This window comes from Meriones unguiculatus, chromosome 11, assembly GCF_030254825.1.
Source record: "Meriones unguiculatus strain TT.TT164.6M chromosome 11, Bangor_MerUng_6.1, whole genome shotgun sequence".
In the NCBI taxonomy this organism is placed as follows: domain Eukaryota; kingdom Metazoa; phylum Chordata; class Mammalia; order Rodentia; family Muridae; genus Meriones; species Meriones unguiculatus.
In genome coordinates this window covers 107,315,714-107,343,386 of record NC_083359.1, presented here as the reverse complement: position 1 = coordinate 107,343,386, position 27,673 = coordinate 107,315,714, and the positions used below count along the sequence as shown (strand labels likewise).

Sequence of the window (27,673 nt, the reverse complement as noted above, 5' to 3'; positions counted from 1 at the left end):
GAAGGATGTGATGATATGCAGGGATCCAAAATTACAAAAATCCAGAACAAATCATAACTTCCAACATGACTGAATTTAGAGGCAGGATTTTTATTAAATGAGGTCATAGACTTGTGGGCCAGTTTAAGTTTAGAGGAGACACCGGGCAGGTAAGAGCCCTGTGAGGGAGGACACATTGAGACGGCTGCCGTCTTCATGGCAAGCAGAAACATCTGAGGAGAAGTGGACCTGCCACTACCCTGACCATGGATTTAGGAGGAGTGCATTTAATCAGGTAGTCTGTACAGGCTGTGGGATTTACTGAGCATCCTACATGACAAACATGTATGTCCTGGGGTTTATTATCTGGTGTGTTTCTTGGATGCAGCCAAAAGTGTACTAGTCTATAAGATAAATCTAATTTCTGGGAGCATTATCAGGTGAAGAACCTGTGGCTAGTCAGGTCACAGGCCCTCGAGAAACCTTTTATCAATGAGCTGCTACATGAACATAGCATTAAACCAACTTCTAATGACTTATCATTGTACCCATAGACCAGTGCATTTCTCATATTGCACCCAAGAAGCTTCTATCTGCAGTAGATGGTGATTCACACTGTGACCTGCACCTGGCCAAGACAATACGAGACTGCACAAAGCTCAGCCCTCACAGGAAAGTGCACACTCCACCCCTCCTCACAAGGCTCAGGGATCATTTCTGGAAAAGGGAGAGAAAGAATGTAATAGGCAGATGTGGTGGATGACTATAAGGAAATGCTCTTTCTGGACACAGTGGGGATCCTGCATATATGAACTCACAGTGTTCACAAGCCCAAGCCATGACAACCATGCCCAAGCCCAAGCCAGATAAAATCAGAGCATGGAAAGGGAGCTGGGCATTCTGTCCAGCCCTAAGCTGTTGACAGATATTAGCTTCTGGGACTTTTTTTTTTTTTTCAAGAGTGTAGACTCTGGTAAGTCAACCACATTCAGTGGCACATCCAAGACTCTTTGGGCAGCAAAATTTGGTTTTGAAGGTTTATAAAAAAGACCCATGGTGATTCACAAATTTGGGTGGATAAGGAAGAGGGGATGAATCAGAGAGAAGCAGGAGCAGAGTGAACACGATCAAGACAAACATGAAACGGTCAAAGAACTAATGAAAAATAAACGTTAAAAAAGATTGAAGAGAGGGAGCGAGGCAAGAGAGGAAACAGAGAGATAAGAAGTTAGAGATCAGACCTGGGGAGAGCAGTGGAGGGAGGACAAGAGGCCTGTAGAGAAAGAAGAAACTGTGGGTGAGGGCAACCCTCTGACAAGCTTGAGACCTGAATCAGGGTAGGCTCCAGGGACCTGAGGAGACTCCAGCAGAGACTCCTTGTAGCTGAGGCCACAGAGACAGAAGAGTACGCCCTGTAACTAGACTAGTCTCCTAGGAGAGGGAGGCGAACACCAACCCGGCCACAGGAACCTCACCTAAAAATTCACCCTGCCTACAAGATGTGGGGGGTTAGGGACAGAGCAGATACAGCAGAGAATGAGAGGCCAATGCCTGGCCCAAACCGGAACCCACCCTGTGGGAGGGAACCAACTCCTGACACTTAATCATACTCTGCTGTGCTTGCAGACAGAAGTCAAGCAGAGCTGTCCTCTGAGAGGCTCCACCCAGCAGCACCTTGAATCAGGTGCTGAGACTCAGAGGCAAATATTGGGTGAGGCATAGGGAGGCTCATGAAAAAGAGGGGTGGGGAGAGTTGGAGGACAAAAGGACCTGGAAGTGATAAGAGCTTCACAAGAAGACCAACAGAGCCAACTAACCAGGGCCAAGAGGGGCCTGCTGAGACTGAAGCATCAATGAAAGACCTTGTGTGGACTGGAACTAGGCCGCTTACACAGATGTAGCTGATGGGAAGCTCAGGCCTCATGCGGATTACCTGGTAGGGGACCATGGCTTCTCCCTGACATGGACTTTCTTGCCAGCTTTTCAACTACTTCCCCCTGGAGGACGGCCTTGCCGGGCCGCAGGGGAAGAGGACACACCCGGCCCTGATAGGTCTTGTTGAGCTGGGGTGGATAGGAAGGAGGGCTCCCTTTTTTGTGAGAAAGAGTGAAGGGGGAGGGGGAAGAAAGAGAGTGGGACTGGGAAGTGAGAAGGGATGGGGCTATGACCAGGATGAAAAGCGAATAAATAAATTAATTGATTTTAAAAAGATTAGAAGAAATATATCCATTTTCCAACCTGACCTTCAGCTTCAAGGCATGGCTCCTCCCCATAGGGAACAGCACTCAGAATACTTCCTGTCTTAAGCTAATCTGTGACAACAACATGAACAATGGCTGCCTGTGAGGAAGTTAGAGAAATTAAATGGTTGACACTGGAGATACAATTCTTCAAAACCTTACACATAGAATGAAACTACTGAGGAAGTTGTTACTGAGAAGGCAGATGTGAAAATGTGGAATGAGGGTGTGGAGAGAGCACACAGGAGCCTGTTGCACTGGCTCATGGTGATAACATTTCTGTGATCTTCCGCTGCGGGTTCAGTCCGCCATAGTGCTCTGCGGGTACTTCATTCCGAAATTTACGGAAGACACCATGGCTTTGCAGGTGGTGTTAGGAACTGGTGTGGGTTCTTCAGTTCTGCCCTTTCATGGCTTTTCTTTTTGCTTTGCAAAATGTTACCTGGTGGTAACTTTGCATGGCTGCACAAATATTCGCAGCCCTCAGCATCTCATGAGCCATCAGCTGGACCACTCTTGTGAAGACCAGTTCAGCTTGTGTTGTGCATGGATCTTCATGTCTAGCTACAACCCTTCCTTCTTTTACTGTCCACATTTCCTAGCCCTATGAGGCTACTCTCCATTACTTCCACCTTGACACTTCCTCCTCTTCTTTTTTCATGTGAAACAGGATCACCTGAAGTCTAGATTAATCTCAAACTCAGTTTAGGATGACCTTGAACTTCTGACCCCCACTGCTTCTATCTCCTGTAGGCAGGAATTCCAGGCATATACCAGCACTCCTGGTTGAAGTTGAGGATTGAAAACAAAACCATCCACTCCTTAGGCGAGCACTTTAGGAACTGAACCATGGTACTTACTTTTTACTTTCTTTCTTCCCAAGAGTCAAGCAACTCCTTGCCCATTCCTCCAATACCTCAGAGCTATTACCCACTCTGCAGTAGTTTTTGGACATTCAATAATTAACAAAACAGTCATGCTCATATCCTCTAAAATATACAATTTAGAACAAGAAAAAGTAATCATCCAAATTAATGAGAAAAAGCCTACAAAAAATTAAAAAACAAAACAAAAAACTGACAGGGCAATAAAGGTATTTGGTTTCTCTAGAATCCCAAGAAGGGTTCTTACAGGCATGACACTTATGGACAGAATGGTTTCCTTTTATGAACAACAATGTATTTTGCTCCTGAAAAAGTACTCCATCCATTACTACATGTATAAAATTCTCTGGTTTGTTTTAATAATTACCATGTATGAAACATTTTCTGTGGTCAATATATGCTATATGAAGGAATGTATCAGTTCAATCTTTTAAGATTTATCATTATTTTTTGCATATGAGTGTTTTCCTGTATGTATATATGTATATGTATGTATGTGTCTATATGTATGTTTGTTTGCATGTATGCATATATGTGTATGTATGTTTGTATGTTTGCATGTTTAAATGTATGTATGTGTATATGTATGTGTACCATGTGCATGCCTGGTGTACATGGTTAGAAAAGGGACCCCCGGGAATTTGAATTACAGATGGTTGAGAGCAGCATGTGGGTGATGGGAACTGAACCAGGTCCACTCCAAGAGCAGTAAGTGCTTTTAAATGCTTAGCCATCTCTCCAGTCCCGTCATCAAGTCAATTTTATGATTATTTTATTATTTAATTGTAATATGAACTCTGCATCTTAAAGGAAATAATAATTATGTCTTTTTTTTCTTATAAATTTTTGGAGACAGGGTCTCCAGATATAGCCCCGGGGAAGCCGCAAACTTACCATGTAAAAGATTGGCCTCGACTCTCAATTCCCTGACAGGGCTTTATCAGGGATTACAGGCATAGACCTGGCTAGGAATTACAACTTTGCTCTACCAAGGAGAAACAATGTGCTATATGTTTTATACAGTCTACTTCCTTTAAAATACAAGGAGTGTAATTATTCCCATTGTGTTACTTTCTTTTCTCATTGCTGTGTAAAAATTCCTGGCAAAAGCATTGTAAGAAGTATGATAGTCTGAATAAAAATGGCCCCCATAGGAAGTAGCACTAGTAGGAGGTAAAGCCTTGCTGGAATAGGTGTGGCCTTGTTGGAGGAAGTGTGTCACTGGGCATGGGCTTTGAGGTCTTAGGTGCTCAAGCCCAGTCAGGGTGTCACTGTTTGTTCCTGCTGCTTATGGTTCCAGAGGTAAAACTCTCAGCTCCTTCTCCAGCACCAGCATCACCATATTTCCTGCCATGATGATAATGGACCAAATCTCTGAAACTGTAAACCAGCCCCAATTATATGTTTTTCTTTATAAAAGTTGTTGTGGTCATGGTGGCTCTTCACAACAATAGAAATCCAACTAAGACAGGAAGAAAGGGTTTATCTTGGCTCCTGGATAGAGGTAAACAGGTCATCACTATGGGGGCAGGCACGAATGGACAGGCCATCACTGAGTGGCAGGCATGGAAACAGGGATGCTAGCAGTTTGTAGACATCAGGAAACAGAGAGGAAGGCAGGTGCTCATCTGGCTCTTTCCTCTTTTGCTTTTATCGAGCCTGGGGTGGTAGCCTATAGAACACACCTCATAGCTACATTTAGGCTTGTTTTTCCTTTCTCAGCTAAGTCTCTCCCAAAGACCTTCAGGGATATATCCAGCGCTATGTTGCCTAGGTGACTCTGAATCCAGTAGGACTGACACTGAAGAGTAACCACCATGCTCCTGCTATAGACTCAGAACTGAAGACATGATGTAGGCCCACACTCTTCAACTAGCTAGACTGTTTCAGTTAGTGCCGATGTCTGTCACTCACAAGCAATGTGACCTTGATCTTTCCATACTTACCTCAGTTTCTTTACCTGCAAAGTGGGACAATATCTACCTTTGGAATCAATATCACTGATGTCCATCTAACCATGAATGAAATATAAAAGTCACAGTTTTTACCCACTTTCTGTTCTCAGAATAAAGAGGAGACAAAAATATAAAGGATTACACAACAGCTTAGCAATGCCTGGTATCGCTCTCTGAATGTGTCCCAGAAAGCTGGGGAACACCAGGAAAGGAGGGCCACCGTGGTTCCCTTTGTCATCTTAGTATCTGCCTTTCATGCAAATGATTGAACCCTTGAAAAATTAATCCTAACTTTGGCTGTGACTTCTTATAACCTTTTACCAAAACCTTAGTATCTCTAGGCCTCAGTTTTCAAATCAATCAACATTTGAGTCCTGCTGTCTCCCCGGAAGTGTGACACAGCAGTGCAATGATATAAACACACACACACACACGTAGTCTGAGTAAATATTAATCAGCATAAACACAATGCAAATACCAGATGCCATCCTCATCGTGAGCCTCTGGCATTTAGAGAGCTTTTTGCAGTTTCACTTTGCTTAGGTGTATGTGTTTGTCTCATGTTGAGTCATCCTTCTGCACCTTCAAATTATTTGTCATGTAGGCAGATTTCAAATAGCTAGCCACGTGATCATGGAGATGGTTAAAGATGTCACCTACTTGGTCAGCTGACACTCATATTCAAATACATGCTCTACAGGATTCAGAAATGTCTCCGCTAGTACAGTCCCAGGTTCCCTTGACATCCCAAGGAGTCAAAAATCACTCACCTGATTCCGATAAATATATGCAGTGGTCATGGAGGAAGCAAATATATGAATCTATTATATGATGGTGACGGAAGGCCCACCTGTGACTGTGTGGTTCTGTCCTTTGCCTGTGTAGACCAGCCTCCCATCCACATATAAGGAGTACTGAGTAATAATCCCCTTTGCTTGTCTGGGAGGACACCAGGAGAATGACAAGGAATTGGGAAGAGACAAGGCAGCTGGTGTCGGAACCTCTTGGAGAGCTGTGGGAAAATAAAATAGAGTCTAATTTTAGTTTACTTTTCTAAGTAAAACTTTTCAGACCCAAACCAATAAATCATGGGCTAAAGCTGTAGGCCCAGGCATGGAAGTTTTCCTGACTCACAGGCAGCTTGTCAGTAATTACTTTAGGAAGGGCGCTAAATAACTGTCTTGAATTCCTGAGAATTTGCATCTGTGATGGATGGGGAGTCCCTACTCTAGCTCACTTGACTGACGTTTGTGTTACTTCATCAAAAGCATTGTTAACCCATCACGTCCATGTGGGGCTGAGCCTGTTGAAGCAGATCAAACAGGGTGCCCTGGCTTGGCAGAGCATGCAATTTGACTTGCGCAACCCTGGTGAGCAGTTCTGAACCGGGAGATTTTAAAAAGTCTCCATGTACAGGAATGGCCTAAAAATGGACAGTTAAATGAATTGCATATTGAAACTACACTGTAGTTGTTGAAAAAGATTTGTTTACACACTAGCCAGTGAATTAAAATCACAGAAAAGTAAAACAACAAAACAAAACAAAATGCTGACCAGAAACAGAAATACCATTCTGTATATTAGACATGGCTCCTTGGAAATGATTAGGGAATTGGGCACATGAAGCCTGGGAAATTAAACTAGATAAGTGGGCAATCCCTTGGTGAAATGGTTGTGAAGTAGGTGTGAGGGTTACCAGGCAAGGTCAAGTGGGTGGAGAGGAAGCAATGGGGAGGTTCCTGGAGAAAAGCTTGAGGAAGTAACGACAAAATGAGGATAATGGTTGATAATGGTGTACCCCAGAAGACACAATGTCACACTGAGAGAAACAATGGCATTTCAGTGGATTAGATTTGGGATAGTGTTGAGAAAGGGTAATCACTTTCCCACTGACAGCACAGCTGAAGGAGTGGACTCAGTGCCATAGCTGGCATAAAACAGAATAAAGGGTCTCAAGAAGGATTTTACAAAATCCTATATGTCATTGTCATGTCACTGCATTGGCTTCTACCTGCCTCATTCTCTCCATCTCTCTTTTAACATATTCCCTAATACAAATGGTGTTTGAAAAGAGATGTAAAAGAGAAAGAGAACAAAAAGGAGGTTTTAGGGAAGGAGGGGAGGGAAAGAGGGAAAGAAAGACAAAGAAAAAAGAGAGAAATAGAGAGACAAAGAAACAGAGACACAGAGAGAGAAAGAGGAGAGAGAAAAAAGAGAGAGACACAGAGAGACAAAGACACAGACACAGAGAGAGACAGAGAGAGTGAGTATGTGCCAGCTAACTTTTGCCACAAAGACCAAGCTTTCAACTCTAAATGACTTCCTTTCTGGGCAGCACACAGGCGACAGAAAAAGGAAGCAACAAATGCTCTTCTTCCCAAGAGCTGGTGTTTCCTGAAGAGATCTGTTTGGATGCGTGAGCAAAGCTTTTACTCCTGGAGTTCTGAAATGTTTTCTCTTCCCCACTGCCATCCTAAGGTATTTTTTTCTGAAACATTAATTTAGACCAACAGTTTGCACATCCCAAGAACAACGGAAGTGAGACTCAAGTGGGAAGAGAAAGCGGTGGTTAAACGTGCCTCAACTGGCATCTGGAGGTTCTGTCCTCCTGAAATCACTGTTGCCCATGCTGGTGTTTAGCAGTTAAAAGAGACCATGGAAATCAACCGTTTGATTCTCAATTTCATACTGTGCCATACAATCAATTCTTTTCCGTCAGACTCTCTAGATTTACTTCTGAGCCACAGTGAAGTGAGGAAGCTTTCATTAATCTTTCAGATGCTTCCTCTGGCGTGAACAACGTAACAGCAATTAAAAAGCCCATTAATCTGCATTACAGCTATTAAAGATGCATGTCACTAAAGGCTATGGAGTTTGATTCATTTTCACACCCCCCCAAAAAATGGGAGCAATTATGGCCTGGCAATGCACTTTGTCATCAAATTAGGTCGGGGTTTTCCAGCAAATGGCCTCGCAGCATTTAGCTCTTCTCCTATTTTATTATTCATGACTGAAATGTGGAAGTCAAGACCTTTGAAATTACTTTACCTTCTTGTGGAGTGGAGATGCTCAGTGCATGCGGGCCCTCAGCGCAGCCCACCCGAGAACAAGCAGTCAGGGTTACCGCATAGCTGTGGAAGGGACGCAGTCCTGTCAACATGCCGATGGTAAAAGAGGGACACAAAGAGTTGTATGTTTGCTAGAGTGTTCGTGAGAGAGGGGGGGAGAAGCAGAAAAAGAGGAGAGGACACAGAGAGATAGAGCGGCAGGGAGAGAGACAGAGAGAGAGAGAACCACAATGCATGGCTTTCATTTGTTTTCTCACTTCCCTGTCGAGTATAGAAGAGGGGAACTCATGAGCAAAAGGATGCCACCCACTCATTGCCATGACAGCACCAAGACTGTATTTGATGCTCATGATGCCAAGCATCCCATGCCTGTGTAATGCTTTATTACAGGGCCCAGACCTCCCACAGAAACAAAAATGGCTCCAGTTTCTTGAACCTGGCATTTGTCGATCATGTTTAACTGAGGAACCCTTGTGCAGTTCGTTAGTACACGTTAGAACCTGCGCCTCCTAGGAGGGGCTCCGTTATTTTGATGGTAGCATACACCAGGTGAACTGTTTGTGTGGCAGGCAAAAAGTATGCAAATTCTCACAACAGAACAATTAGCAAATTGGATAATTATGCTTTTCTACTTCTACTTGCAAAATTATTAGTTTATTTAATTAAGACACCTGTCTCAAATGGAAGCATTGCACAGGGAGGTAACTGAATTAACCTGGCTTTGCAGGAGAAATGTAAGATTTGCTCAGCAGTTAAAAATACCCATAGACATGAACACCTTTTGTCTACTGATACAACCAAGGAGCAACTCTTTCCTAGGTGAGTCCTATGAATTAAAAAGCTATCAAATATATAATTTATGTATTTGCCCTGGCTTTCTCTTATAGAACATTTGTAGAGAATCTTTGATCCAAAAAGTAGATTGTTATCATTCTTACAAAAAAGGTAGTTCTGTTGTGAGATCTCTCATTGATTAAGCCTTCAGTAACCCAGAGAAGACATCACTGTCTCAAGGTAGCAGCACTGGTGAGAGATTTCACCCTTTAAAGACCTTATAATTCATGTGTGTGTATGTGCACAGGTATGTATGCACACACGTGTGTATATTTCTGTTTGTGTGTCTGTCTGTGTATGGGTGTGTGCATGTGCTTGTGAGGGACTGTGGTCAGTCTTGCGTGTCTCTCAGCTGTCAGCACCTTGATTTTTGAGAAAAAGTTTCTCATTTCCCTGGACCTTGCCAATTAAGTTAGACTTCCTGATCCATGAGCCTCACAACTCCTCCTGTCTGACTTGCCAACCTGGGTGACAAACATGGGCCACAGCTGAGGAATCCCCCCAGCCCAACTCGAGTACAAACTTCATAGATGTGTGTCTGTATTTGTCCTCCCCAGCAGAGAATTCAGTGACTGGGAAGAGTGAAAAGAAGGAATGAGCTAAGTCGGTTAGTCACAGTGTCCGTCTGCATCTCATCCATGCCCGTGATGCACCAGTCTTCATCTCAGTGGCTACACAGATATCTCCCTGCAGTGCAACTGTCAGAAAATACCCAACCACTTGGTACCTAAGTGAGGCAGGTCAATGAGCTCACACTCACACACACATGTACACACATTACATGTTGGGGTTTCCCTAACTTTGAAATTAGTTTGTGGTACTACCTCTACTTTCCTTCCATTCTGCCATTGGGACTGCCATTTCCTCTTGCATGTCCCAGTTCCCATGACCTGTATTCCAAGTTCTATAGTTTCGAGACATTACCTCTCTTCCATTCCAGTCCATGCTAACACAATCACACACTCATCTTTATCATATAGCAAAGAACCACACAGCTGCTCATGCTGGGATGCTGTGCACAAAGCCCCGTGCACTGTGTGGGCCCGTTCAGACCTCTGTGCTCTGGTCTTCTCATATCTACATGGATAATCATCTCTGTCATGGAGGAGAGGCCCCAAGAGCGGCCTATGTGGAGGAACAATGCAGAATTTACCTTAAAAGTTTACTGTCAAGAGTTAGCACTTTAGGCATGTAGCATGTGAGCATAACTTTGTGCACCGAGAACGCTAGTGGAATGGTTACAGTTGAACCATTCCATGGCTGTCACCCAGCTGCTGCCTCCGTTGCCTCTGAATGACTTCACTCTTTCAGAGTGAAAAAGAGGAGAGGACGTTCCCTGTACTCAGCGGACACAGGCTCCCTCTGTGGCCCTGGTGCTGCTGGAGTGTCCTGAGATGTGGAATTTCAGACTCACTCTGAATGCTTCAGGAGCCCCTTAGGGGCCTGCTCCTATACCAGACTGGCTTAATGGTCTTTCTTTTTCTGAGTCATGCTATTCTGTCAAGTCTCATCATGCAGGGAGCCCCAAAATCTCCGTAGACTCTGCCTGGGCCAGGGCTCTGGTTCTGCGCTCCCATCTACACGATGGGCATCTTCATCTGGCATCCCATAGGCATGCCCTGCTCAGTCTGCTCCCAGCCACAGGGAACACCTTTTGCCCACTGCTTCCACCTATTGCTTTCTCTTTGCCATGCTTGGTATGGGACTCGGGACCTAAGTACACCTCACAACTGCTACATCACAGACCTGTACCTCTGACTCTTTAGTTCCCTATTTTTTAAATTTATGTTTCTTTTAACTTACATGTAGGCATCTGTTTCTCACATGTGTGCAGGTACCTACAGTGGCCAGAAAAGAGTGTTGGATCCTCTGAGGGTGGAGGTATAAGCTTTTGGGAGCCACTTAGCATGGGTGCTGGGGATTGAACAAGGCTCCTCTGTGTGAGCAGGACATAGTCTTAACCACTGACCCATGGCTCCAGCCCCACTTTCTGGTGTGTTTATGAGGTGTGTATACAATAGTCTGTGTATGCTTACATGTGTGTGCACGGATGTAAGTACCTATGTATCTGCGAGTGTGTGGATGCCAGAGGCTGGTTCAGGCATGTTACTCTATCATTTCTCACCTACAGAATCATGGTCTCTTACTTGAACCCATAACTCGCTGACTCTACTTAACCAGCTTGCCTTTCAGGAACCCCATTCTGACACTGGGACCACACATAGGTGGACTCCTGTACCTGCCTGACATTTACCTGGTGCTGGAGATCTGAACTCAGGTCCTCACACTTGTATGCACCTCGGGAATCACACAAAACCTGATCACTAAGTGAGCTTCAGGGTTTTTATTAGGACTAGCTTGTTTCCACTAAACACGTCTCTGCATATATGGTGTTCTAGTTACACCCTGTTGTTGTGACCAAAAGCTTGTCAGGGGTCAGGGCAGGGAGAATGATTTATTTCACCGTACAGGTCACAGTCCACCACGCCGAGAAGTCAGAGCCAGTACTCAAAGCAGAAAGCATGCTGGGTAATGCAGGCTCTTGATTAGCTAGCTTTCTCACACAGGCCAACCCCATGCCCAGGTAATAGTACTTCCCGCAGTGGGCCGGATCCAAGACAGTTCTCACCAGACAAGCCCACAGGCCAAACTAATTTAGGTAATTCCTCCACCAAGGCTTTCTTCTCAGATGATTCTCAGCTGAGCCAGGCTGACAGTTAAGGCTAAGCAGAACGTACATGTACTGTGAGATTCCTCCTCTAAGCTTCCTCTGTACTTAAGGGCCCCATCAGGCAGCAGTGAAGTTTCCTTAAAGTCTTAAAGTGTGTAGAAATGAGAATTTATAAGATGCATACTCTATTCCAGGGTTACAGGAGGTCTACTTAATTAAAAAAAAAATGTTTGAAGGATGGGCATTTTAACCTATCAGCAAAACACCTTCTCTATCTTTATGTTTGGCAGAGAGGTTTACCAAATTCTATTATATTTCATGGAAAAGTTTGGAGACCTCAAAGGACTGTGCAGAGAAACTAAATCACTCTTCAGGCCATTTATCAAAGCACTCACGTTTCCTGTTTCAAGCAGGTGAGAAAATAATAAGTACCAAGAAAGAAAGCTACAGAATGGAGAATAGGGAGCAAAAGCAGAGAGGAGAAGAAAGCTGAATTTTGGGGGTTTGCCAGCTCTGGATCCCTGGTGGAAAGTTTGCATGACTTCCACATCACACTTTTAATAAATGCGTTACCCTTGTCTAGGTTGGAGTGGCAATTCTTTCCTAGCTCCAAGGGGGATTTGCCCATTACATTGCATCTCCAAGATGCAGAGTGTCTGTTAAAGTGTCTAAAAAACTTTGCCTAAACACAGACTAGGAACTTCAGAAAGAGGCGCAGGGTGACTGTTCAGGGCTTTCTCCCTTCTTGTCTGGTTAGTATTAAACATGAGGCCAAGAGGGAGGACTGGCCACCCCACCTGCCAGTCTCCTGGGACAGGTACTTGATTGCCTCTGCTCCAGCATGTGGGACATACCTGGATGGATTAAAATTGATGCCTACAAAAAGTTGTGCCATTGGCAAAGAAACCAAAACACCCTTTTCTTAGCCTAAGTAAGTAGCCCATCTTGAATACAGCCTCATTGATCCTTAAGCGACTTCCTAAAAGTCTTGCTTTGAGTGCCAAGTAAATACTTAGATTACATTCGCTCCAAAGAAAAACGTGGTATTATCCTGATAATCCAGCATCAGAAATTATTTATTAATGTTTTGTCTCTCAGCTTCTAGCAAAGGGACTTGAGAGGGCAACATATTTTAAAAGGCTTATGATAGGGGGATGTTGAAGCTATCAGGACTCCAATGATGGTAGCCACTCACAGATTTATGCAGAATCACAGTGTCTGCAGACACGCTGTGCACTTGAGGACATTTGTAAGCTCAACATGAGAGTCTAAGATGACAGGAGTAGTCCAGGCTTCATTTCTGTTGCTGAGATAGAACACCCTGACCAAAAGCAAGTCAGGGATAGAACAGTGTAATTCAGCCTGCATTCCAGGCCACAGCCTGTCCTTGAGAGAAGGCAAGGGTTTAACTCAAGGAAAGAACTTGAAGGCAGGCCTCCTTGCTACTTCATAGAGCATGCTATTCTAAACAGACCTCCGGCTGCACTTGCTGCATAGCCGAAGAAGTAGAGGAGAAACCAGAAAGGATGTTTGTTGCTAGTTGGTTTATAGGCCGGCTTTTACTTGGCTAACATTCTTATATAGTCCACGACCACACGTCTAGGAATTACGCTGCTCACAGTGGCCTGGTTGTCCAACATCAGTTAACAATCAAGGCAACCCAACACAGACATGCCTATAGGCCACCTGATTTAGACAGTTCCTTAATGGTGAATAGTCTCTCGGATGAACCTAGGTTGTTAAGGCGATAGTTAAATCCTACTTGGATGGAAGACCTTTCAGCAATTTTATAAGGAACAATTACAAAAAGATTGCTTGAATTATCACCATTTAACAAAATACAGAGTAATACAGTGTAGGACAGAGCTACAGAGAGTTCTAGAGAGAGAAGTGTGTCCACAGAGAAACGGGCTAGTTCTTTATGGCAACAAAATAGATGCCAACACCATGAACTTTAAGTTGGTGGATGTCCTCTCGGGAGACAACACTGGGAAATCATTTTCAATATGAGAGTGTCCCATTCAGTAGGCAGGCAAGTGACCTCTCAAACTTCCTTTCAGCCACAAAACTCTGTGAAGTCAGAAAGCTGGCCAGTCTTTCTTGATAATGGAAGAAGGCACGCTGCAACAGCATTCAATAAGCATAAAGCAAGCATTATCGATGTCTTAAAAGTGTGAGTGTCCCATGAAGCTTGGGAGTGTCAGTGTGTGGATCTGAATCGCTAGCCCCAGCAGGGCCTGACTCTCACTCTAAGCGATAATGCATTGTGCATTACTGCCTGGCATTGAGATGTCCTGACATAGCACACCAGGGGAGTTTGAGGTGCAGTACAGAGAGTCTCTTCAGAGCCCAAGCTAAGGACAGGGCAGGGGCTCTGTAGGAAAGAAGGAAAGCTATCTAGGAGAGAGGAATTTAAGACCCCCTCCTGTATATGGCTCCAAACGCTTTCTCTGGGAAAAGTTTGTGTACAGAGAAGCTGCCATGCCAAAGTCCATTACAGTGACTCCCAGGTCAACGAGCACAGAGCACAGGTCAATGTATTTCTTTACAAGGCTCTTGCTGCTGTCAGTATCTTCCCTGCTTATACTATGGCTGATGGCCACACAAGCATGAACACCTGTGTTCAGGCCCCCAAACTCCCTCAGTGACCAAAGCCCCCCAAAAGGTCAACTCACAAACAAAGCCACTGTGGAGGCAGACTTGTAATTGTAGAGCTGGGGAGAAGAGACCGGGGAATCCTTGGGGCTCACTGTCTAGCCAGTTGAGCCTACTTTGCTAACTCCAGGGCGGTGAGAGATCTGTCTTATGAAAGACCAGTACCTGAGGAAGGACAGGTGAGGCAGTCCTCTGGCTTGCACATATAAACTCTTTAGTCATGCAAACACACACACACACATACCACACACACACACACACTACAGTTGGCTAAAAGCAGACATTGACTGGTTCACTGAGCCAGTAAAGGGTTTCTCCTTGCTTATCACCACTGCACCCTCGACCATATCTTTTGACTGATATGTAAGTATCTACAACGCTGGATTAATATTACTAAGGTCTTTCCTGACTTTGCTCTCCCCTCAAATTTCAAAGGAGGTAAAGAGAAATATGAACAATGGGAGGCAGCCTGACCCTCTAGGAGAGAATGCTTGTGGGGCTGGCATTAGCTGTGCAGGCTGCTGTGTCTCTAATAAGAGCCCAAGCACTGAGGGAAAGGAGAATGGAGGAGGTGCCTTTGACATTGAGATTTTATGATTAACTTTTTGACTTAATGTCTGCAAGTGCTCTTCCAGAAAAAATGTGAAACCAAAGCAAGATGGCAGCCTGCTGGAGAAGAGCTGGAGGCCTGTGCTTCTATTTCCATTCTTCAGCCGACTCCTCTCCCTCCCCCACCCACCCCCAGCTGCCACGCTAGGTGTTTGGCGAGCATCCACTGTAATCTGTTCTCCTTCATTATGCTAATCTGTGGGCGGAAAGATTTCTGTCATCTTCGAATGGCTTGTACAGCGACGGTAAACACCTTGGCCTGTCTGTAATTGGACAGGTGTCTGCATTGATGTCACCCAGCTTTTAATTCAATTAAAGACCTGGCTGCTCTGCTCTCATTACCCACTCATTTCCGTTGCACTTTTAGTCTGGTGGTTGAAATCTGTGCATGGCATTGTCTACCCCGAGTCTAAAGCCAGTGGACTCCCTGCAAGGATCAGGCCTAATGCTTCAAATGGGGGTGTTTTCTTGTTAGCAGAGAAGTAGTCAGAATAATTCAGATAATTTATCATTCTCTCTGTCTCCGTCTGTCTGTCTCTGTCTGTCTGTCTGTCTGTCTGTGTGTCTCTCTCTCTCTCTCTCTCTCTTGTCTTCTATTTACTGGCCTTAATAAGGAGCGGACACAGCCACAGAAATGCTGTCTCTCACTTCCTCTCCCTGGGGCTTTCCTCCATCTCCTGAGAACTCAGCCAAGTGCCATTCTCTGATTTATTTGCTGGCATTTCACATTTGGATCAAGAATGTGAGGGTGGGCCAGAGCAAGGCACTTATTACGAGGGCCATCTGGTAAGGGACAGCACATGGGCTGAGCTGCTCATCACTGGGGACACAGTGGAAGAGCTTGGGAAGAGAAGAAGACAGGGGGAGAGTTTTTGCCTCAAGATTTCTGCCATGGTGCTGACAAATTATGATTCTCAAGTAAATATCCAACCTAGTCCAGTGGATGGCTTAGAGGGAGTGAATCAATCCACCTTGCCATACTTTCTGCACATTATACAGGTAGGTCCCCCTGGAAACAAGGTTCTAACACAGATGTTTAGACACATTGACCCCAAGAAACTGTATAATGGCATTTGTTGTGCATTAATGAAAATCGAATAGTCTAGGAGAGTTACCTGGAAATATCCACAGATACTTCTAGTTCTCTTGTTCCTAGGTGTAAAATGGTGGGACTTCTGTTACCGTGGTTATCCAGAAGCATTTTAAATAACTATAAGCTCATGAGTACACAGGGCTATTGAATACTCAGCTTCTTAAATTTTTATTAAATTTATTAACTTACTCATTTTACATCCTGATCAGAACCCCCTCCCTCCTCTCCTCCTGGTTTTACTCTACCACCCTTTTCTCCCTTTCTCCTCAGAAATGAGGCACTCCCCCCAAACCTGCCCAACCTGGCACATCAAGTTGCATCAGGAGTAAGCACATCCTCTTCCACTGAGGCCAGACAGTACAGCCCAGCTAGGGGGAAGTGATGCAAAAGCAGGCAACAGAGTCCATGTCAGAAACAATCTCTGCTCCACTTGCTAAAAGACCCACTTGAAGACTAAGCTGCCCGTCAGCTACATATATGTAGGGAGGCTAGGTACAGTCCATGCATGTTCTTTGGTTGGTACTTTTGTTTCTGAAAGCCCCCATGGGCCTAGGTTCCTTGACTCTGTTGGTTTTCGTGAGGAGTTGTCTCTTCCTGGACCTTCTGTCTTTCTCCCACTCTGCCACAAGACTCCCTGAACTCTGCCCAGTGTTTGGCTGTGAGTCTCAGCATCTGCTTTGGTCATTTGCATCACCTCTTCCAAGGATTTTCATTGAAAAAGCATTATAGTTAATATGTGCTAATAAAACATAAAAGTGAGATCCTGTAGTATTTATAAAGTAAAGTCAGTTTTCAATGTGCTTGAATAGTGAAATAGCCAAAGCACTTCCTCCGACCTAAGCCCATGCTTTGGAAGTACTAAGCCCATTTATTCAAATAGTCAGTCTCTTTCAAATGAACTTTGTGGCCTAGTTTAAAACTTCTACCAAGGAGCATAGGAGATTGCGCATCTTGGATCCAAGACTATGCAGATTTTGATGTTTCTATGTAGGAAGAATATCTATTTCCTTTAAAAAAAAATATAGGCCCTAATCCCAGACTTAGAGAATGTTTTAAGAAGTGATTTGAATTGACCTCAAAGCATTACCCATGAAGATTCTCTCAGCAGGCTTACAGCTAACCTCAAGTTTTAAATCAATGCCTGCTTCTTGGTAATAGCCACAGATTCTCTGTCATCTTCAGTATAAGGAAGTTTGAAGCCACAGTCTTGTCTTAACTCCTTATCTTACATGAAGGACAGGTGCTGAACTCAGAGGAATGTCATGAGAAATAATGGACATGACTCCGATGAAAGGCAAGAGGCAGGAGGGAACTAAGGAAAGCCTTTTCTGCTGATGTCTGTCATACCAGCTGGTTCAAAGTCTGATGGAGTCACCTGTTTCTCAAAAGGGCTATGTGTGTGCAGAGAAACACAAGCTGCTTATAAGCCAAGGTCACACTCTGGCTTCTGAGCCTTGCTGTTCCCACATGACCTAAGCCTGTCCTATAGTGTGGGAAAGGATGCATCATTAAAAACAATAGAGCACTCTTAAGAGCAAATACTTCATTTAGAATGAACCTTAAAATGTGTTTGGAGATTCAAGCTTACTGCAAAGATTTGTCTACAAAGAATGACTTGTCTTTTAAACCAACTGACATCACTCCTTAAAAGAGACAACTGACTCATAAAGAAGAATATGTGTGTGCCACATGTGTGTATCTTTCTGATTCAGTACAACTGTTATGCAATTATAAAAGGGCAAAAGAGTAGAAACAGATACTCTGAGGGACTTCCTTTTCTTTATTGCCTATGATTGCTATCCCTAATGTAGGTTTATAGAGTGTTATGAGCACACAGGCATACCTCACTGCTGGCGACAGGAGAACAGAGTTTAAATGTTATCTTCATTTTCAACCATGCTATAGAATACCAAATTGAAATCCAAATGCTTATAATGGAAATTTTACTTTGCAGGCTCAAATGAATTACTCTCTAAAACAAAAATAAACAGAAAACCAAAAAGCACATTGTCTCCCAGGATCTTCTCAGTGAGTAAGTCACCCAGGCACATTCCATATTCCAGGGGAACAGACAGAGCTCTTAACTCATCAACACTGCCCACCCTAATGCAATTCTTCTACATTAGTGAAGCAGGAACATTACATCATTTCTATTTTTACAATTTCTGTCATAAGGCCATATTTTTGTCCTGTGCAAATCTTCAGACCAATTTCTTTCAAGATTTACATTTAAAGAAATAGTTTGTAATAAACTACAAATAAATTTATGGAGTACTATAAAACCGGCACAGACCTCCTCAAGATTCATCTGTGAACAATCCCATCGAAATGAATTTCTTTTTTCATTCTTCTCCTGTTTGCTGATGCTGGCAGAGACCACTAGTTGACCTCTTAGTATATATTACACACTTTTCCTCAACAAAATTAAAGGTTTCTTTCATAGTAGATGAATGGCTAGCTGGAGTAAGGTCACCATTTCCCAGCAGTCCACATAGCCATCTCACTGAATTTTGATCACAATGGTCACCTGTGATAGAATAACTCCTAAAATAGGACTTTAAAGCAAATATGTAGATCTTTCCCCAACTATTCTAAGTTTTTGCTGAGTGGAATCACACAGGAGAAGTGAAACCCAGGTATCCATTTTGGAACGTGAAGCTCAAGACTGGACCCCAAAGTAGACAAAGCAGAAAGATGCAGTGACTGTGCTTCGGACTATGGCAGTCACCTCTGCACTGACTACCTGTGGACATCATTGCCAGAAAGAAGCCTTCCTGCCCGTTAAGTCACTTCTCCGAGCTCTCTATTTTTCAAGTGAAATTAATTGAAAACAATAAATTATCTCTCAGCTTTTCTCCACAAAACCTTCCTCTTCTTACTTAGTATTTCACTGCGTTTAGCTGCATTCTGCTAGTCTAGCCTAGAAGGCAGCAATCATTCCTCTATAAAAGAATGGATCTCATCATAGCATTTCCCCACAGGTTTATATATGGTTTGCATACACATCCCCCAGGACTCTCGGGTTCCCCTCTCCCCTCTCCAAGATTCATTTCCCTCCAAACTAGTCTCCTTTTCACTTTCACGCTTCTTCGCTGCTGATTAACGTTGCACTGTGCACACTGGCCACATTTCTTCTTTCACTTTTCTGCTGCAGGACATCCAAGCTGGTCCTGTATCTTGGCTCTAGGGATAGCTGTGGTCATCATGTGTGTGCAGGAATCTCTGGAAAGTGCTGATTTCCAGTCCTTAGGACATATGCAGGAGGATATGGATGCTCTACTGGAATCCCTTGGTCATTGTGTCTTCCGCTACTGTTATTTGTTTCTGAGGAAGCTCTAGAGTGAGTCCACAGCCCCCCGCACCAGGATATGGCCCCACCAGCAGGGTATGTGGGCTGCTTTCCTTTCCACATCTTCACTGGCGTCATTGTTCTGTTCTGCTTGTGTGTTTGTTTTGGTGTGATAGCCATTCTGGCAGGGGTGACTTGGAATCTCAGATCAATTTTAGCCTGCATTTCTCCTTATATGAACATTTCCCCACATTTTTATTGGCTATCTTGTATTTCTTCTTTTAACAATTTCTGTTGAACTCACTTGCCCATTTATTGATTGGATAATCCCTCTGGTGTTTTTTTTTTTTTTTTTGTTGTTGTTATTTATTTTTGTTCTTCATATATCCTGGATGCTGGCCCCCTGACAGATGTACAGCCATCAAAGTTATAAAAAATGTTAGTTGCCATAACGGCTTTGCTTTTTAAAATCAATGAATATTTTTCCACTATGTATCCTTATCATCAGCATTGCTATAGTGCAGCCTCTATTATCTTAAGCTGCACGTGTCTGACTTGTGAATCTCATTATGAAGCAAAAGAATTGGAAACCAATCTTTAGAACCTTTACATCTACCAGTAATTTTCTGCCACAGAGAAATATGGGTTAAGCTTTAAATATATGCTCAAACCAGAAGCAACTCTATCTGACATTCTGTAAGGAAGTTTTTAAGAACAATAGCTATGATGAAACTCTCCTAGGGAACAGTAGTTCGGGCCTTAGCCCCACTCAGCCTAATGTAATGTACAGTATTAACTTCTCATTAACTTATGGGTTTGTAGCAGATACTCTGTAATTTATTCATAGAAAAAAGTATCACGCGAGATCTAAAATGAGTATAAAATGCAATGCTTGCTCTTTAAGAGCGTATCGTCTAATGAGGAAATAAAATGTGTACACAAGGAGCAGCCATTTAGAAGCCATAGTATAAACATTTACAGTTGAATAGGGAAAAAAAAATCATATCATATTGAACCAGAAAGATTTAATACAGACTTCTTGGGTAAATATAATGTATAGTGCATATAATTTAAATATAGAATGTACATATGCTCAATTTACATATACCCACTGTGGTGATGTGAATATGAATGCCCCGCCCCCAAAGGCTCATATATTTAGATGCTTCATCATTATGGAACGGCACTATTAGGAGGTGTGGCCTTGTTGGAGTAGGTGTGGTCATGCTGGGGAGAAGTGTGTCACTGGCTGTGGGTTTTGTGGTTTCAAGTGCTTAAGCCAGACCCAGTGTCTCTGCCTCTTCCTGTTGAATGCCATTTCAGATACAGAACTCTAGGGTCCTTCTCCAGCACTGTGTCTGCCTGCATGTTGCCATGCTTCCACCATGATGGTAACAGACTATCTCTGACACTGTAAGCCCACCCCCAATCAATATTTCCCTTTCTGAGCATCACCGTGGTCATGGTGTCTCTTCACAGCAGTAGCAACCCTAACTAATATATCCTCTTCCTATACTATGATCCTTTAACTTTTCATTCTCTTTGAAGGCACACTAATCATGAGTTTACCTTTTTTTTTTTTTTTTAGTAGATGGAAAACCCTAAAATATCTCACTCATTCTTTCCAGTTAGTTTCAGGAACGGACACCATCCTTTCCCTATGGCCTTATTTTATGTTCCTTCACCCTGTCTTTGTGCCTTCTCCAAATTCAAAGTGCACAGTCAAACATTTGTGCTTTCAAGAGGTGTGGGTTAGACTTTATTACACCAGCCAATCAAATCACTGCCCTAGTTTCATTTTGCTCTGACATAAAAGGGCAACCTAAACTGTATTTTTTTTCATATTCCATATAGTCAGAAACTTGAGTTCCACTTGGAACCTCAATGTGGGGAGTGGGCTGGCTAGACATTACAAGTTGTTTCACACTCCAGCTGACAAATCTACCATACAACCCCACACCTAATGGACAAGGAACATCACAGGACAGGACGCAGAGCAATGGTAAGAGCCAGAGGAACAGGACATCTGCTGCAGGATAGTAACCTCTACATACACCAGGGAAAAAGCTGAACACATGGCATCTCAACAACATGGCTGTAGGCAAGACCTGAATAATGGCAACAGCAGCTGACACACCAGTATGGATGGGGGAGATCTCACAAGGCCCCTCCCCTAGGGAAAGAGCTACAGACATGAATAGTTGCCAAAAGAGGAGCAATCAGTCTTCTCCATGGAGAAGGGGCCGGGAGGTCATCCAATACAACCATCCTTAAACACAAATACATTTGAGTAAACTCAGTAGATTCAATGTATAAATATTATATATAAACACATGTATATATACACATGTATATTTAAAAATAAGAGGCCATGAATTTGAGAAGTGATGAGGGATGCAGGAGGAATCAGGGATCACAGGGAATTGTAAATGATGAGAGCACACATAAAATTCTCAAAAATAAATTAAAGATAAAATAAAGGATATAAATTCCCAGATTTGATTTTAAATTAAAAATGAAAAGGAACTTCAGAGTAATGCATCCTCTTCCTGGCCTGAGTGAGTAGGGATCTGTATTCTAGCATTATCCCCAGGGAATTCTCCTGTCGTTGCCATGAGCTCTTGGCAGCCCTGTGCCCACCATCTCTACCCTTCCCTGTGTGCCCTGGCATTTTTTCTAGTGGCAGAAATAATGCAATTGGAACACATGGAAGGAAGAGCATGGTTAGCTCTAGCCCAGCAGGTGAGAAAGGCCTCCCAAAGAAGGATGCCTGCACACGGTAGTTCATCCCTGGTGGTCTGTGAGGGCCATGCAAAAATACAAACCAGAGAAATAACCAAAGGGCAGAATTTTAAATCTCAACTCAGCATCCTAGGAGAGTGGTTGCATTTCATAAGGCATTTGGGAATCGCTTTCTATGATATATTTGGTGAGAAAGGCTGCTACCAATTGTATTATAAGTTGTCATCTCTTAGTTTTCTACATCCAGACAGATTTGATTGTAATACCTGAAAGACTATTATTGCTGGTCCCTCTGGTAAGCTACGTTGAATAATAAATAATAGTAAATAATCATCCTGGCAGAATAATAATAATTACTTAGTGTTAAGGGGAAGGACTATAACCCTAAGACTTTAGAGCAATGTAATACAACAAGAGCAGTGAGGAAGCGATTTTTGTTTAGTGGTTACATCCTGAGCAGGATGCCAGGTGTCTCTGGTAATTATATTGGTAATTAAGTTCTTGTGCTCTAACAACTCAAGAAAAAAAAATAACCATATATGTGCAAATCCTTGGATCAACTCATTCTTGGTATGATTTCAGATCAGGTTCTGAACCTCCCTCTGAGCAGCCTCAGTCGGAGGGGAAAGGGCGGGACTCTGGCTTCAGCTTCGCATGTTAACAGGGCCAAAAGGGAAAAATCCACAAAAGCTATAGAAAGCTAATTGGAGCCCTTTGTAACCAGTCTACAGAAATAAGGAGCCAATGGCAGCAGCGCTTCCTACCTGGAGGCTCAGCTGTAGGAAGCGAACTCTGAACTCTGGCCTTGGGAGGATATGGACTCTAGCCTCTGTGGCCCAAAGGGGCCCATTTGTTCCAAAGTGGGCCTATTAACCCTTGGACTCTCAACTGCTGGTGGGATTACCCTCGCTGAATCCTTTAGTAGCCAAAATCCACAGGCAAGTACTCGACTACTCAGTCTCACTGCTCTGCATGTCCAGTTCTTCGGCTGATATTCCCGTTTAATCACTTGCTCTTCTGACCTCCGCCTTCACGTGAGCCTGGCCACAACATCAAACACCCACTGTGCTTAACTGTCTTCCACAGCCTCCATGCTAATTATCACCTTTATTTACTATTTTGTTATCTACATTTATACAGTATATGACAGGAAAATCGACTTGTATTTCTTTCCATTCCAAATCTTCAAGTTTTAGTCGGGAGGGAAAAGTTATCACAAGGATTCTTGGATGAACTTGAAATTTGATAATTGATGTCAAATTTCTCCTCTTAATCCTGTTTCAAGGTACTAGCTGGACAAGAGAATTATTTGCTCTAAAATTCTGATGTGCAGGCTCCATTCCAAACCCATTTAAGATGCTCCATGATTGAGCAAAGGGTAGGAGGACGCTTCAAAGGCTCCTCATTAAGAGGCCATACCTTATGAGAATCCAATAACAGAGGCAAATGTTTAGAAATACTGGAAGGCCAAGAGGCAAAGAGAACAGAGCTGTACACCACTGAAAGCCAGGACACCAGAATCTTAGTAAATGACAAATGCCTCTGGCGCTTAGCACCCCACTTCACTGAGCCCTTGGAGGAAAGGGGCTGAGATGGCGAGGTTGCTGTGAGGGCAAAGCAAGTTTCCCTCAACAGATCCTGCCATCCACATGTGAGCGTCTCCACGGACACTAACACGCTGAGCGATGAAGCAGAAAACCACTTAGTTTTTCGGAGATGGGGCCACTGAGTTGCAGAAGGAGAGGTTCTGGGGTATGCATTCAGCAGATGGAGAAACCATGTCTATCCCTGCAAGGAAGGCCAGACAGTAGACCGGCTCCTGTCACCACAGAAAGGGACAATTTACATGGATTCACAGAGAGCAGAGAAGGGGACAGAAGTAGATTAGGCTGTAATTCTCAAAGGTCTAACTCCAGAGGATATGCCTATCAGATAGATGTTGTGTTGCAGAGAGCCATACTCTTCCAAACAGCACCACCAGCTGGTCACCGAGTGTTCAAATATATGAGCCTGTGGGGGAGAGGTCATTTCACATTCAACCCAGAATGTCTGCACAACTTCAAAAGCAACACTTGAGTACAATTAATGAATTTGGTCTCTATGAATTGAGGGACAAGTTAAATGGTAACCAGATGACAATTGGAAATGTTGAGAGACAGGTGGGAGTAAAAGCTAGCCAAATAAAAGGAAGAGATGGAACTTTTAAGACTGAAAAGAATGAAATGGCGGTCAGTGAACAGAATCAAAAGCTCAAAACCATGAAACAAAACACACACAAAAAAAACATAAGCCAATGATGAGCCAGTAACCTAGAATTCAAAAATTGTAATTCAGAGATCTGTAAGTATAGCTATACTTGAACGTTTATCTCTTTCTATTTCTAAGCAAAATACTTTGCACGACTAATTCACTTTTGCCCTTGCAATCATTATATAATTGAGGGCTTTGTACTGCCTGAGATGAGAAACTGATTCAGGGATATAACGTTAGATTTGGCTGTGACATTGTATAGATCCTTGGCAGAAGTGGACTCAGCAAACACCGATTTAACACAAGTTCTGAACAACTGAAATACAGGGGACAGCCACCTGGGAAGGAAGAGTTAAACCAAAAACTCACTATTTCTCACAAAAAGTGAGATCATATAGAAAGCCGATTTTTTTCACAGACAAAAGACCCAAATCTGGAGAGTAAAAGAGCTCATTATAAAACAGAAAAATAATTAATGAAAAGGGACAAACTCATTTTCTGAAAATACTTTTCTACTTAATTGGTAAAGAATCCTGTATCAGGCAATAAATCTAAACAGCCTATACATACATCCGGTATCAGCATTATTTTATTCAAATAAATGTGTCCTTAAAAAGCAAAATTAATTAAAATATAAAAATCTCAACCAAAGTCACCTCAGTTATGCCAACGGAGAGTTACTTCCCAGAGTGACAGCCAGGCTTGTTCGTGTGATAGTAGCTGCTTCTCAGAGCGCTGCCACTCTGCCCAGTCTGCTCACCTTTCTCCTTGTCACCCAGTCCAGCCCTGGGACCTGCTCTGTTGTCTCCTCATCCCACTTGCTGGTCTTCATTTTCTTTACTCTGGAATTCTTTGCCCTAGATAATTACCCAAGGTGACTGCGACAGTGCTCACTGCATGTGGACCCTCCGTTATTCTGTTTCTGCATATACAAAGCTCTCTGGCCAACGTGAAGTTGCCTTTGCTCCTTACAATCCCCTCTGCACATGTCATTGCCTGCCCATCAGAGCTGCCAGCAGCAAGCACACCTCTCAGGACCAAGTCAGTGAGCCCTGGGTCTGCACTGGCAGGAAAAGACAGTACGGGGAAGGAGGGTATAGAGAAGTGACTCAATTGCGATGCAAGCATGAACCAGAGTTTGAATCCCCTCAATCTTGTTCCAGAGGATTAAGATCCTTTGACTGTAATGGCAGGGGACATGGCAGCAGGCAGGCAGGAATGATGTTAGAGTAGTAGCTGAGTACTTACATCCCATCCACAAGCAGGAGGCAGAGAGGAAGGGGTGGGGTAAATGCCGACTGCGAATGGGGTGGGCTTTTGAAACCTCAAAACTCACCTCCAGGGACACACCTGCTCCAACAGGAATGCGCCTTCTAGGTAGAACATTCCAAGCCAGTTGGACTTATAGCATGGGAGGTTGCAAAACAACAACAACAACAATACACACACACACCCCACATACATAAGTATCCATACGATGAAAAAACTGTAACACCTGCAGCTTTCTATCACACCTTGAAGGCAGAAACAAGTCAATTCTACAACCAATAAAAGTGAACAGGCAAAATTCTGCTTCTAGAACATGGAATTTCAGGATGAACAGAAAACTCAGTCCAACCACAGGACTCCCCAACCCACTGTGCATTCAAAGGTTAAGACAGACATATTGAATATAGAAAGTCGTAAGAACAAAAATGTTGATAGAAACAGTGTTTTGAGAAAAAAAATGAAACACTGAATTGATAATTGAGACTTTTTACCCCTTCTTCATCAATAGATGACATACAGAAAATCAGTATCCGCTTTATAACTTTCTTCTCCCTACAGCCCATCCCTATACTTCCCATGTCTATGGTAACATGAATTAATTCACTGTCCTGGTTCTCAAGACGGCCTGTTCTTCCCCTTGGACAATGGTTCTCAACCTTCCTAATCTTGCGACACTTTAATATGGTTCCCTCATGCTACGGTGTCCCCCAATGACAAAATCATTTTGTTGCTGCTTCATAGGTGTAATTTTGCTACTGGTAAGGATTGTAATATAAATATTTCATATGCAGGAGATCTGATATGTGACCCACAGGTTGACCACTGCACTAGGGAGACATCCAGAGTCTTAGAAAGGCTTCTCCATGCTCAGTGTCCGACTTGATTGTATTCTAAATGTAAATGTGTTATTGTAAGCAAGGTATTTATAGTTGACCTATCCTACATGAAAAAATATTAATTTACCCTGAATTTAAAATATTGATTCTTGGTTTTTAAATAATTCATAAAAATGAAAATATTATATCAACTATACAAAATATAGTTTTAACTTTCTGTATAAAGTACAAAGTAAATAAAAATGGCAAAATTTGGAATGTCTATAGTATTTAAGATAAAATCAAGTATTCTTTATAAGTAGAGAGATAATTTAGAAGGAAAAATGTGACCCAGGCACTAGAAAAATTAACAAGCAGCCAATTTAGGCCACATCTCAAAAGAAGTATAACTAGTAATTATCCAAACAGTGTCTCTAGCAACCAAATAAGTATAAATTAAAATAATATCTTTCAAACTTTTCATTCTAAAAATTTCAAAGGTTTTTTAAAAAAAACATAAAATTTAGTGGTAGCTAAGATGAAATGAAATGTAAATTCTTATGTTCTTGCTGGCAGAAGTACAAATTGGGAAAATTTGTATAAATTTTTGGAAGGGATAACCCCTGAAATCACTGCTTACTTGTTTGAAAAAATTCACCAGATATTAAGAGCTGTGCCTATAGCGTACAGGCTTGGACAGCTGCTGTTCTCATGCTTCCCATGCCAAACATCATTGTATGTCTTCCACATAGAAATGTGTCGTTTGCTCTGGTTGTCTTACAGGGTTAGCAGCTGGATTTCATTTTCATTAGCATAATGGAATCTGAAACACGTAGCATTGAACTGATGTGTCCAACTTGCAACAGTTAAGAAGTCTCTGAGCTAGAATGGATCACGTCATAATAATATTCTTTTGGGTATATACTATTTTTCCGTTTCAAAGGTTAAAAAAAAACATGAAAGAAGAACCCAGAAGGCTATTTAAAATCCCTCTATATTACTTTTCTCAACACTGTGAAAAATAGCTGGTAAAAGCAACATATGAAAACAAGGGTTTTCAGTCAGAAAGCAGGCAGAGGTGACTGTTGGTACTCACTTTGCTTCCTCCTTTTCATTCCTTCTGCACTTTAAGCCCACAGGACAGTGTCACCTACATTCATGGTAGACTCTTCCTCCTTTGTCAAACCTCTCTGGGAGGGCCCTTACAGATACACCTAGTCCTGCAGGACAGACTCATGCTCACACTAGCAAAAGAGTCACAGGAGGTTTGGTGCTCCAGGTGTTCAGAGAAGAGGTTCAGTCTGACGTCATCAGTATAGG

General features: G+C 42.9%; 1 protein-coding gene across 1 annotated transcript in view; it reads right to left on the bottom strand.

Annotated features, from left to right (window-relative positions):
- Positions 1 to 27,673, bottom strand: part of Ush2a (usherin) — a 653,036-nt gene that overhangs the window by 346,875 nt on the left and 278,488 nt on the right. The window contains exons 30-31 of the mRNA XM_060365102.1: positions 8,107 to 8,257; positions 5,909 to 6,070 (exon numbers count right to left, since the gene is read on the bottom strand). Of these exons, the coding sequence (XP_060221085.1) occupies positions 5,909 to 6,070; positions 8,107 to 8,257 (313 nt within the window). The remainder of the gene's footprint in view (positions 1 to 5,908; positions 6,071 to 8,106; positions 8,258 to 27,673) is intronic.